General features: G+C 44.6%; 1 protein-coding gene across 9 annotated transcripts in view; it reads left to right on the top strand.

The window, feature by feature from the left end:
- The window catches only part of LOC137426021 (protein furry homolog-like), a 417549-nt gene that overhangs the window by 179828 nt on the left and 224613 nt on the right, over positions 1-13108 (top strand). For all 9 annotated transcript variants that reach the window (XM_068114742.2, XM_078776948.1, XM_078776949.1 and 6 more), the window contains exon 6: positions 6171-6250. In XM_068114742.2, coding sequence (XP_067970843.2) covers positions 6171-6250 — 80 coding nt within the window. The remainder of the gene's footprint in view (positions 1-6170; positions 6251-13108) is intronic.

Below are 13108 nucleotides of genomic sequence, written 5' to 3'. Positions count from 1 at the left end.
GTGGTGAGGAGCTCAGGTGTGCCAAGGAAGGACTTCACACGACGGAGGATGCCCAGTCGGCGACTGGCTTTGGAGGCCAGATTTGAAATGTGGTTTTCCCAGGAAAGATCATGGCAAATAGTGAGACCCAAAAGCTTGAGTGACAGAACTTCTTGGAGAGGATTATTCAGAAAGTGGACGGGAGGGTTTTCCAGTCGGTCTTTTCGGAGAGACATTGTAAGAGTGTGAGATTTATCAGGATTGAAAGACATGTTCCATTTGTTTGCCCAGTCTGTGATTTTGTCCAGGTCTGCAGAGAGTGAGGAGGCTGCAGACTGCCGATCTGAGGGATGAGGAATGGAGCGACAGAGAGTAGAGTCGTCAGCAAAGAGATAGAGAGGATTTTCAAGAGAGTCAGAGAGATCATTGATGAAGACCAGAAAAAGCACAGGGCCCAGAACACTACCTTGGGGAACTCCAGCCTGAACAGGAAGAGGAGATGAGAGAAACCCATTCAGGGCCACACGTTGACTACGACCAGAGAGGAAGTCCACCAGCCATGCGTGGAGATTTCCATGGATACCAAAGGAGGAGAGTTTGGTGAGCAGAGCAGGGTGCCAGACCGTATCGAAGGCACGTGAAATGTCAAGGGAGACAGCTCTAATTTCCTGTTTGGTGTTGAGGACCTCCATCCATTGTTGAGAAAGCAGAAGCAGCATGTCCAGAGTAGAGTGACCAGGTCTGAAACCAAATTGATGATCAGAGATCAAGCCATTGGAGAAGAGGAAAGATTTCATATCTGAAGCAATGATGGATTCCATGACTTTGCTGATAATTGGGAGAAGGCTGATTTGTCTGTAGTTGCTGGGAGCTGTTTTTGCACCTTTTTTGTGCAAAGCGGTGATGTTGGCTGATTTCCAAGCAGATGGCAGATGACCTTGAGCAAAAGAGAGGGTGAAGAGAACAGAAAGAGGGAGTGAAAGAGCGGAAGAACATGATTTTAGGACCCGTGGGCTGTTGCCGTCAGGACCAGTTGCAGAATCAGAGTCGAGGGTTGACAGAAACTTTTCCACCTTGTCAGGAGGAAAGGACACAGAGTCCAGGAGCAGCTGGGTACGACTGGGTATGGTGGGTACAGAGAGGGATGGTTTTGGGGCACAAGATTTAGAGGCAAAGACAGCGTTGAGGCATTCAGCTTTTTCACGTGCGGAGTCAGCCGTTAAGCCGTTTGAGGTGAGGGAGGGGATGGAGGGGGAACAAACACCAGAAACAGATTTGACCAGACTCCACCAGGATTTGGAAGAGGGAGACAGACAAGAGAGTTCGGTCTTGAGAATGGTGAGATATTGTTTCCTGGCTCTCCTGAGGGTGGACACACACTTGTTTCGGGCTTTGTGAAAGGAAATGAGATTTCCTTCCGTTGGATTTGCTTTCCAGGAGACGAAAGCAAGTTGTTTCAGGGTAACAGCCTCACCACAAGATTCCGTGTACCATGGACGGGAGGAAGGGTATGACAACTGAAGACGAGATGGGATAAATCTGTGCATGAGAGAGAGCAATTTACTTTGAAAGAATTCCCAGGATGAGTTGATGTCAGAGGCGGTAGAGATGGGAGACCAGTCCAGATGATTGATGGCTGCTTGAAGACCGTGCCAGTTGGCCTGAGTGAAATGCCAGACTCGTCGACGCTGAGGAGGCTCTCTGAGAATGGTCAGAGAAATGTCCACTTTGACAAGCACATGATCAGATGAGCCGATTGGAGCAGAAGAAGAGCAGCAGACATTTTCAGGGAAGTTTGTCATAACCAAATCCAGAAGAGAAGATGCTCCGTTGATTGAAATCCAGGTCAGGAAATTGACAGATTGTGTCAGTCCCAGTGAGTCGCAGAAATCCTTTGCTGAAGAGCCGTGGCTGGTGAGAGAGGTACCCACACCCAGCCAACTGGCATGGTGACAATTGAAATCACCACATCTTGAAAAATAAACCAACTACTCACTTTTAATCTGGTGTGTGGGTGTATCTATGCATAAGGAAGAACGCTATTGAAAATTGGGTCGCCACGTCAAAATCCAAGATGGCCACCACCATTTATGTCTGAACCTTGTGAGTGGAATATCTTGAAAAATAAACCAACTACTCACTTATAATCTGGTGTGTGGGTGTATCTACGCATAAGGGAGAACGCTATTGAAAATTGGGTCGCCACGTCAAAATCCAAGATGGCCGCCACCATATATGTCAACCTTGTGAGTGGAATATCTTGAAAAATAAGCGAAGTACCAACTTCTAATCTGGTGTGTGGGTGTATCTACGCATAAGGGAGAACGCTATTGAAAATTGCGTCGCCACATCAAAATCCAAGATGGCCGCCACCATATATGTCTGAACCTTGTGAGCAGAATATCTTGAAAAATAAGCCAAGTACCAACTTCTAATCTGGTGTGTGGGTGTATCTACGCATAAGGGAGAACGCTATTGAAAATTGGGTCGCCACGTCAAAATCCAAGATGGCCGCCGCCATGTATGTCTGAACCTTGTGAGCGGAATATCTTAAACAATAAGCGAAGTACCAACTTCTAATCTGGTGTGTGGGTGTATCTACGCATAAGGGAGAACGCTATTGAAAATTGGGTCGCCACATCAAAATCCAAGATGGCCGCCTTGCGTCTTCCACTTTGTCAACTCACATCACTTCACCGACGGGGAACCGAGGCATAACGCTTGTTTTCATTGGAATTGTCAGTTGAACTTTTTCTTTTTTATTTAAGTTTACCATGTACAAACATGTACTCTTACTTAATTGCACACTTTTTAGAGTGGTTGCCTTTTTCTGCATGTAACGTTGGGAGTTGATAAGGCAATTGACTTTTTGATATTTGTTGTTAGATTTTATCGCTTTCGCCAAGCGCCAGCACTCAAAGAAAATTTTGTTAACCTCCCTACCCCTATCTTATACGACAGTGGCTTTGGGACAGGCCAGAGCTTCTTCAGAAATACCAAATGCAGAACAATGACATTAAATGTACATTTTAATGACAGACAAAATGTAGAGCCAATTATTTTTCTGCAGTCATCGAAAATGGATGGAATTCCCAAAATCTTTGACTTGCAATTGAAAACTGGTTCTGACAGGGAAAATAACAGGATGTGGTAAATTACAGAAAAAAAAAGTCAAGATTAGGTAAATTACAACCGAAATATTTGCTAAACTTGTCGGATTTGTGCATGTGGTTGTCCACAGACTTAATTCACACAGTATAATTGTATAAATAAGTTTGTTTGTAATGCAGTGCATGGGGGATACTTTTTAAGCCGGTTGTGTGGCTGGGACAGGACTCTGGCGGTTAGGCCAGGATGGTTTTTTAATTTTTTATTGTGTATACTAAGTCGAGGCTCGTGTAAGAGCTAACACATAGAGCATATAATACAGGGACTTGGAGACAAGAGGGGGGAGAGGGAAGCACAACAACAGTGGAGAACAGGGACATCAGGAGATCTGTGGAAGGGAGAGGGCTGAGGTGGGGTACATGGGATAAACAAGATGGACACTACAAGGGCTTCCAGGAAAGAAAACGGAATTTGAAAAAGGTGGATTTGGGGTGTATTAACGGAGGTAGAAAAGATTTAGGAAGATGGAAGATTTATTATTTTGTAAAGATTCCAAAAGAAAATTCCACTCTGCCATTATGGAGTATTATGTGTAGATCAGTGACCAAAAAAAATCTCAATTTAATGCATTTTAAATTCAGGCTGTACCACAACAAAACGTGGAAAAGTCAAGGGGTGTGAATACTTTCTGAAGGCATTGTATGCTGAAGAGGGGGACACATAGGAGGGGTGGGATTGTAAGGATGCGTTCTTGTAGTAGATGTGTGGTAGGGAACTGACACGGTGTGGTTTGACACTTAAATAACGTGTAAGAGGATTTGATTGTTGAGCACCACCAACCTCTGCAAACTGGACTGCTCCATATACACATGTTTAAAATTCTGAGATAATGATCATGGGATGGGTGGAATGAGTTGTTGAAGGCACAGAGAAGGTCGTGCTGTCGGAACAGGATGATGGATGACAATAAAGATATAATGATGAACTTGTTATGTCCAATGAAGTGTTGTGCACACAAGTTTTAACAATATAAAACTGATGTGTCTTGATTCATTTTTAATTGATGTCTCCATTTCTGTGAGAGGCAATGTTAGCCTTTTAAGAAAGTTTGTTGCCAAGCAGAAAGGTGAATGAATACCTGATCTTTAAAAATGCCTGACCAACAGTTATTTTTGAAGGGAATAGACGAATCCTTGACAATGAAACTGCCGCTGTGCACTCATCCTGTGAACATTCCTATTATTATTGCTCACATTGACGGGGTGGCAGGGTTGCTGCAGACATTGGATGATATTGAACTTGCATGTGTGCAACTTAAAAGGAATGATGAACTAACGGCAAGTGATGTGAAAGGTCCAACAACAATGATCAACAAACGTCATTGATATGCCTAAGGTCAAAATGTAATGGGGAGGGTCCCACTTCCCTGATGGACTATGCGGCAGAATTTAATTTGGGCCAAATAATGGATCATCCAATTGCACGGTTGAGATGAGAGATAAATGAGTGTACCTGGGCCATAAGTTTTTATTTATATAAAAGGACAAGCAACAATAAGTGAATAAATGTGCAACTTTGTGGGAATCCAAATGGTCGGAAAAGAAAACAAAAACCCCAAAATCAGACTGTTTTCTGGCAGCCCTGATTTCTCATTCCTATGTTGGGAGTATTACGTGGAGACATTTAAATACTAGTAGTAGTAATTTCTCACTCCTCCACGATCCTCGAATTGCATACCAAAAAAACAAGACTTGCCAAATTAAGACGGCAGACCAATATCTACCTGCTTTCATCTGTGGGCAGGTGTTGGGCTAGCGGCTAGGGTGCCGGCTTAGGATCCTAGGATCCTGGGTTCGAATCCCGGTCGATCGCTGAATTAACGCCAGGGGGGTTGACTCAGCCTGTCATCCTTCCGAGGTCGGCTAATTGAGTACCAGTTCACTGGTAATTCCCTGCTTGTCGTAAAAGGCGACAAACAGGGTTGGCGGCAGGAAGGGCATCCGGCCGTAAAACATTGCTTCAAAAAGGGGACCGAAAAACAACAACAACCACGGTCCCCGAAAAAGGCCAACCCCCGCATTGCGGGGAAAAATGGCCTCTAAACGGTGGTTTGGGTTTTTTTTCATCTGTGGGGGTTGCAGCAAGGCATTTTTGTGCCTGGTCTTGTCTAGGTTGGTTCAAATGGAAATGTTTGTCATACTCCAAACCTTAATTTTACATCAAAATTTCACCTTTGACTCCCAGTAAAATGCTGAAAACAACTCGAATACAATTTTATTTTTGCACGTCCATATAGATGAGGCTGTTTGAAAACACGTTTGTACCAAACTCCTCGATTGACTCAAAGGGACAAGACAAAAAAAAAGTTTCACCTTTCACCTTTTCAAATCTGAACCCAGGCCTAAATTATTTTTTTTAATTTCACAAAAGTCAGCTGAGGGTCTTAGACCTATTTGCCAAGTTTGAAGAGGGTTTGCCCAGAAATGAATGAATGATTTGCAATTGTAATTGTTAAAAAGGAAAGAAAAAATGTCAGAAAAACAGTCTCATTTCAGGAGGGGACATGTCCTAGCCTGTGTCTCAGCAAGGGGGGACACGTCCTAGCCTGTGGCTCAGCAAGGGGGGACACGTCCTAGCCTGTGGCTCAGCAAGGGGGACATGTCCTAGCCTGTGTCTCAGCAAGGGGGACATGTCCTAGCCTGTGGCTCAGCAAGGGGGACATGTCCTAGCCTGTGTCTCAGCAAGGGGGACATGTCCTAGCCTGTGGCTCAGCAAGGGGGGACACGTCCTAGCCTGTGGCTCAGCAAGGGGGGGACATGTCCTAGTCTGTGGCTCAGCAAGGGGGACATGTCCTAGCCTGTGGCTCAGCAAGGGGGACATGTCCTAGCCTGTGGCTCAGCAAGGGGGACATGTCCTAGCCTGTGGCTCAGCAAGGGGGGACACGTCATAGCCTGAGGCTCAGCAACGGTAGTCATCCTCACCTTTGGCTCAGCAAAACATACTGGTACATCAGCAATGATTCCATGCAATTGGCGCATTGTATAAATCTGCATAGCTCTAATCTTGCCATTTGTTCCTTTTAGATTCCTCTTCATCCTGTTCCTGATGTTTTGCTGCAAGATGTGATTAATTTATCGTTCAAGCACTTTAGTCCAAGAGAAGGGTATGTTCTTGCTGTTTGCAGTGTTATTTTATGGCAAATAATAATGGTTTCATCTTTTGGTGCATGTTCACGTGCATAACTTCATGTTTAGACCATGTTGTTGTGCAGCTTGATTTACATTTTGTCAGGTATGCCATTTATCTACACTAGGGCATTGCCCGTACTATATGTATATCTAAAATTATATCCCCCCCCCCTCTATTTACATGAAATGGTTTGGTCCAAAGCGAACGGCTTCCGGAGTTTGGTAAAGAAATCGCCATCGCGTGCACAAACGCGCAGGAAAGCGAATGAATCGCAAATTCGTTTTTATTAGTTTTAAAACATAGTTTAACGCCAACATAGCGCCAACATAGTTTGCAAACGTGAAATAAATGAATACGCTCTCAAATGTGCCGTCCGAGGCAGCGTGTGTTCGGCACGTTCGGCACACGCGATAACTCGCTGCTCGCTGATTGGTTGAATCGTTTTTTGGACATAGCTCGGTAAGTACTTGTCCGATTAATATGAAACCTTGAAAAGGCACATCCTCGGGTCCCCAGCAATATACCTGGCAAGTTAAAAGTATATCGGACCCGTGGTTGTCGAGAAACAGCGGTCACAGACAAACAAACGTACAAACGTACAAACAGAGATTACTGGAATTATAGATAGATGAAGTTTGATAATGGGGAATGGTTGTGAAAGCTCAACCTTAAAAGTATTTATCGTCAAGTTCTCATCCAGAGCAACTTTTCTTTTTCCACATTGTGAATTCCATTTTTGGCAATTTCCCCATGTGAGGCTTATGCCAAAATGGCCGTCCTATCTGAATGGATATTTAGTGGTTTTTGAATATCATTGCTGTTTCAACATCTCTCCCATGATGTCTTAAAAGGTTGGGGCACCATGCTGGCATTTCCATGGGCAAAGAGTTCAATGGATTATTTTCTTTGGTAAAATGAAGGAAGTGACAAAATTATATATTTTTCCCGAAGTCAGATTACTTATGACTGTCGTTTCTTTTCCTTCTTCTTTCTCTTTCTCTTTTTCTTATTCATTCTTCTTTCTCTTTTTCTTATTCATTCCTCTTTCTTTCTTCTTCTTTTTCTCCTTTTTCTTTACCTTTGCCACTGTAGGTGGGCAGAGGTTATATTTTCAAACCTGTCTGTCTGTGAACAGGATATTTCAAAAAGTTGTTGACGGATATGTATAAAACTTGGTGGAGAGGTTGGGTACCGTAAAATGGGGTGAATAGGGACAGCAAGGTGAACAGGGACACAAACTGAAAAAAAGTTCAGAAACTTTTTTCGCTGAAAATTGATAACCATACTGATTTGTTGATATTTGGGTTGAAAGTGTTTTCTTGTTTTAAAAAAAACAAAAAACTTATTGTCCCTATTAACCCCATATATGGGTTAAATAGGAATAAATAGGATTTTCATGGCTGTCCCTATTCACCCCGATTTACGGGTGAATAGGGACAGTCACTAATACAAAAAAATAATAATCAAGAAACAATCCTGAGTTTCCAACTTATTGCTAAATTGATAGCTCAGATGGATGCACATAATATGCACCCATAATATAAACCACGGTGCCAATGAAAAAAAATATGGGATAAAAGGTTTCTCCAAACTGTCCGTATTTCTTGATTATTCTTTTTTGTATTAGTGACTGTCCCTATTCACCCGTAAAACGGGGTGAATAGGGACAGCCATAAAAATCCTATTTATTCCTATTTAATCCATATATGGGGTTAATAGGGACTGTAAGTTGCTTTTTTTTTAAACAAGAGAACACTTTCAACCCAAATATCAACAAATCAGTACGGTTATCAATTTTCAGCGAAAAAAGTTTCCGAACTTTTTTTCAGTTTGTGTCCCTATTCACCTTGCTGTCCCTATTCACCCCATTTTACGGTATGTGATAAGGACGGAATGATTACATTTTGGTGAAGATCCGCATCTAGATCCGAGAATTTTAAAAAGTGATTCTTCACCATTGATAAGGCCAAAAACAATATACCGTATGGCATGATATTTCACAAAGTTGTAGACGACTTACGACAAAAATAGGTGGATGAGTTGGTTATTTCGACAAGAACAAGCCGATTAGATTTTGGTTTGGGTCCGGATCAACATCCGGCCTATCATTTCGATACGAAACATAAACTGTTCAGCCTGGCAGATGTATGCACTTTACTGAGTGCCGTTCTACTTCTTCTCTGTAACTGCGAAATTGTTTCCATGATTATTGCCCAATTCTTTCCTAACATGAATAGTCATCCTGGTGTTTGACGATTGAAAATTTGGTCAGTGTATCGGTGATAACTCAGCTTCTCTTCGTCAAACGACCTGAAGGATCTTCAACTGGCAATCTATGCTAGTAGATGGGATCCCAGGTGAAAGTCCATCTGAAGGATGGCACACGTTTATAATTTGATGCCCTGCCTTTGAAGAGCCAGCCCTTCAGTTTATAATGAGATTTAGAATCAAACCCAGCCAAGACTGCTCACAGGCAAGTGTGCAAGTGAAGGACCTCTGCTGCCAACCTATAAGGATTTAGCTGTGTAAGATCTTCCTTTTGGACTGCTAAATGGGAATGATCTTTTCTATGCAGCATATGGCTGTGGAAAGAAGAAATGTCGTTTTTCCGGAGGCGTGGCTTTACCGCTGATGCAGTCCCCCTTGTAGATGAGTGCAGGGATTTTTATTTGTTGGTGCCAGCGATAGCTTGCCTGCTATTCGTGAAGGACACTGTAAGATCTTTAACATTCTCTAACTAATGCCGGCAAATGGAAATCTCAGTTTAACGTCCAACTGAGGGACAGCACACACATTGATGAATCACCCTGCCTGTGAAACACGAGGACGGCAGTTTATAGCTGGGTCTGGATTCAAATCTGGGATAGACAGCACAGTCTGCGATAGGATATATATATATATATATTTATTTATTTATTATATCGGGGTTACTCAACTGGAATGATTTTGCTGTGGAGTCGCAAAATTGAAACTTTGGAATTTTAATCAGCAATTTACAAACAGTCACCATCACACTGTGGTAACTAGAAAAGGCAAAATAGGCAAAATAAATAAATAAACAAACTTGGCGAAGGCCAAAAGTAGGCACAAGTGGCGGTGGCCTGAAACAAGGGAAGGGGGAACAAACCCCGGGTCAAAAAACCAACTTCCTCCAGCACACACATCAGGCGGCGCTTGGTGTGCTTATTTGAGACTCTAAAAAGCTCATAACTCTGATGCTTGTATTTGGAGTGGCATGCTCATATGATGAAGTATTGAGTTTCAAGAAATCATCAGCAAGAACAGCAGCAGATGGCATTGATGTGTACCTGGCATATTTAATTCTCAGGCAGGGTTAGTGCAGGTCATTTCTGACAATATTAATGCCGATATAGCATCTCAAAATGGCAAATTATCCACTCATTCATTGGCAGTCCTCTTAAAACAAGCGGAGAAAGATAGAACCTCCAATATATTGAATGAACCACATCAGATGATCAAACGCATTCGGAAGGAGGACATGTCAGAGGCACTTAAGTACCACATGCCAATTCAAAGATTCAATGGCCACAAAAATCCAGAAATGCCTTTGCAGGTGTCACTTATGTCTCTACTTCACCTCAGTATACTGGCCCACAATGTTATCATACATAAAAGAGCAGAAGAGGCTGATATTGTCTTCCGCCAAGATGTGCTCCTCAAACAGAAATATCCAGAGTTCAATTGGTATAACACTGGAAACAGTCGCCAGCAAAGTCGCACCAAAATCCCAAAACAAAAGCTGTGTAGGTCTACATGCCTCTAATTGATATGACCCCCTCTGATCCAGACACTATGACATTGGCTCAAGCACAAACACTCACACACAGAACAGATCAGGAGTTTGTTGTGTTTACATGTGATCTCCAACTGTATCGGGTGGCAGTGGATATAATGTGGACCTATCCTGACAGATTCCCAAATGTTATTATGCGGCTTGGTGGAAAGCACTCGCTGATGAGCTTCGTTGGATCGGTCGGTACCTTGATGGCAGACAGTGGACTTGCTGATGTCTTAAGTGCAGTGTTTGGAGGAGTGCCAAAGAAGATGATGGGCAAAAAGTTTCCAGAAAATGTGAGATCCATGCGTGTGGTTGCAGATGAGGTACTGTGGCAGATCATTGTTGCAAATAGTCAATTCACTGTCGAGCAGGAATTGATGGATGTGCTCGAAGACATTTCCAGCAGGAGTAATATATCAAAGCTCTGGATTGATGTACTCATCAAAGCTGTCTTCATATCAGAGCAGAGAGAGGAGATTGGCCTCTCCATCCTGAAGCTTTCCGCCAAATGATGCCATACTTCTTTGCTGCGGGCCATGTAAGTTATGCACGTTATTGACTGCTGTACCTGAGATCCATTGAGGCCCTCCCTGTTAAGGTACTTGGACTTTTCATGGAGAGTGAGCATGTCATGAGACACGTACCAGGCATTTGGAACGGAATCTGGAGCGATATGTACATCGAGACAACTTTCATGAGATATTTTCGTGGCACGATCCACAAGAGAATTACAACTATGCAGTGTGTTACGGGGTCCTCCCCTATCCCCTGGTCTCGGTAAACCTCCGAACCCCGAGAGGGTCCCCGGCAGAAAGATATGTTATCCTTGGTTGAAATTAATCAACAATGAAACCACACCCAGGGTGATGAACAAACAATAATATTGTTACGGATCGCGGATTAGATGTTATTTACCGAGCGGTGGTATTGCTGCGACCTAACAATTCCCCCGATTCTTCCCCAACTCACCCGATTCCACCCGACGTTGACCAAGTCGCGCTATGCTAAATCAATGGTTTGGAAAGGACACAACGACTGGGATAAATGAAACGACACAAGGGGTACAGTTCTCAAGACCTCCGGAGGAGGATATAATTGGTGGGGGAGAAAAAGGGGTAGATTACAAGGTAATGAGGTAAAGACACAGAAGAGATAGGCACTTAGACACAATCTTATCTGTCCCAGACAGACCACAGACAAACGGAACAAGACTGACTTACACAGGGATTGATGGCAGGGAAGGACAGGCAGTCGATAGCACAAGGTGCACCTTGGCTCAGGGGCAGAATCAAACACGGTCCGGTCCAGAGATGCGGGGAGGTATTGCAGCGCTCGGAGGTGGCGTCCTTCTCTCTCCCAACTCAGGGCGCATCTGACGTCACCTCCCTCTTCCTGCGCATGCTCAGCGGGGAGTGACACGCCCTCGGCTCGTTGGCTCCGCCCCAGATGGGATCGGTCCGCCGCTTCTATTGGGTGCGGGGGGTTACCGGGCTCCGCCCTTGACGAGGAGCTGACAGCGAGCCCCTACTTGGTAACCCCGTCGAGCACATGCTCGATGGCGGCTCGTTGGAAAGGCATGGTGCCCTCCCAACACCCCCCACCAACCAAGCCGGAGTGAGGACGCACACTCCCCGCGCCGCTGTTGTTGTTGTTGCTGTTGCTGTTGTTGTTGCTGAACCGTGAGGAAGAGCTGCGGGGAGGTATTGGGAGGTCCTAAACTTCCTAACGGTGCCATACAATCACATTCTGGTGCAACGAAGAGTCACAATTAATGGAAACGAGTCCTTAACTGACATAGACTAAGAATAACTAGCAAGATGTCCTATAGTTGTCTACGTGAGATGCGGTGGACCTGGATGCGACATTTAATGGGGGAAATAGGGGGAGGTCGGGTCTACAGAGTGTTGTTTACAGAAAATGGGACTAGGGAATGGGGGATTGGGGGATAGTTGGGAAGTATGGAGGAAATAGGGGAATATTTACAAGCGGATATGGATGGAGGCCAATCTCATATCCGCAACATTGCACCCTTCTCTACCTCGGGGCGTCCCGACCCGATAAATTTTTACCTACTTTAGTGTGGCACTCAGATGTAGTTCCCTCTACTATTAACTCAACCCTGAGTGCGACAGTTTTACAGATATTCACAAATGAGTAAATATGTCCCCCTGCGACGTTGCACCCTTCTCCTAACAGAAACACACCCACAGGATAACCGAATCGCGGAAAGAATCCTCAAACTAAACATACAGCCGGTAGGGAGCATCATTTATACAAGACTACACTGATATTTACACTACGATCCAGGACCTGTTCTTTGAGGAACACATGCAGATGTTATGCATAGAGAGAGCACGCATGCCAGCATCGATACACCAACCCACGAGTGCCCTGTGGCCCTACGGCCTTTAATAATGTGCAGAGCACCCCATACACACAGTCAGCACCATCCGGTGCACCAATAAAGTGTTCATAAAAATGCACAATTAAGTGTCCATGGTCACCGGTGGTGTCGCAGCCGGCCGATGTTCTGCCACTGGTCTTGCCTTCCTGGAGTGCACTTGGCCTTCTGGCTTCTTTAAAAATAAAGAAAGGCGCCAACCGCGTCCATTTCTGAATTGTGGCCGTCAGGGGGGCCAACTAAAAGTGGTTCACCTGTATGGCATAGGTGCCACGTTGACCCAGAGGTCCATCCACGGGTGGTGCTTGCCCGCAAAAGAACTGCGGTCCATGGTGGGCGGCCACAAAAATTGCGGTCCATATGGTGTATCGATCCAGGCAGCAAGCAGCGAAAGTACAGGCCCACAACTGCGGAGCCAGCACCTCTCTCTCCTCTCTCTCTGCCCCAAAGCCAGATCCTCGGAGGTGGGAGACAAAAGAAAACAAGTGAGTAAGGTGGTAAGGGCGCAAAAGTGCACGCAATACTAGGTAATGCACACTAGGGGCACATGGGAACCAGGTGAGACAGGTATGTTCCTACCGTACGCCCCCCCCCCCCCCCCCACCAGGTAACCTACATTGCCCCTCCCTTAC

The sequence above is a fragment of the Myxine glutinosa genome, chromosome 4 (assembly GCF_964187855.1).
Source record: "Myxine glutinosa chromosome 4, kmMyxGlut1.1, whole genome shotgun sequence".
Lineage (NCBI taxonomy): Eukaryota > Metazoa > Chordata > Myxini > Myxiniformes > Myxinidae > Myxine > Myxine glutinosa.
The sequence above is the reverse complement of the archived record's forward strand: the minus strand, read 5'-3'. Positions and strand labels throughout refer to the sequence as shown.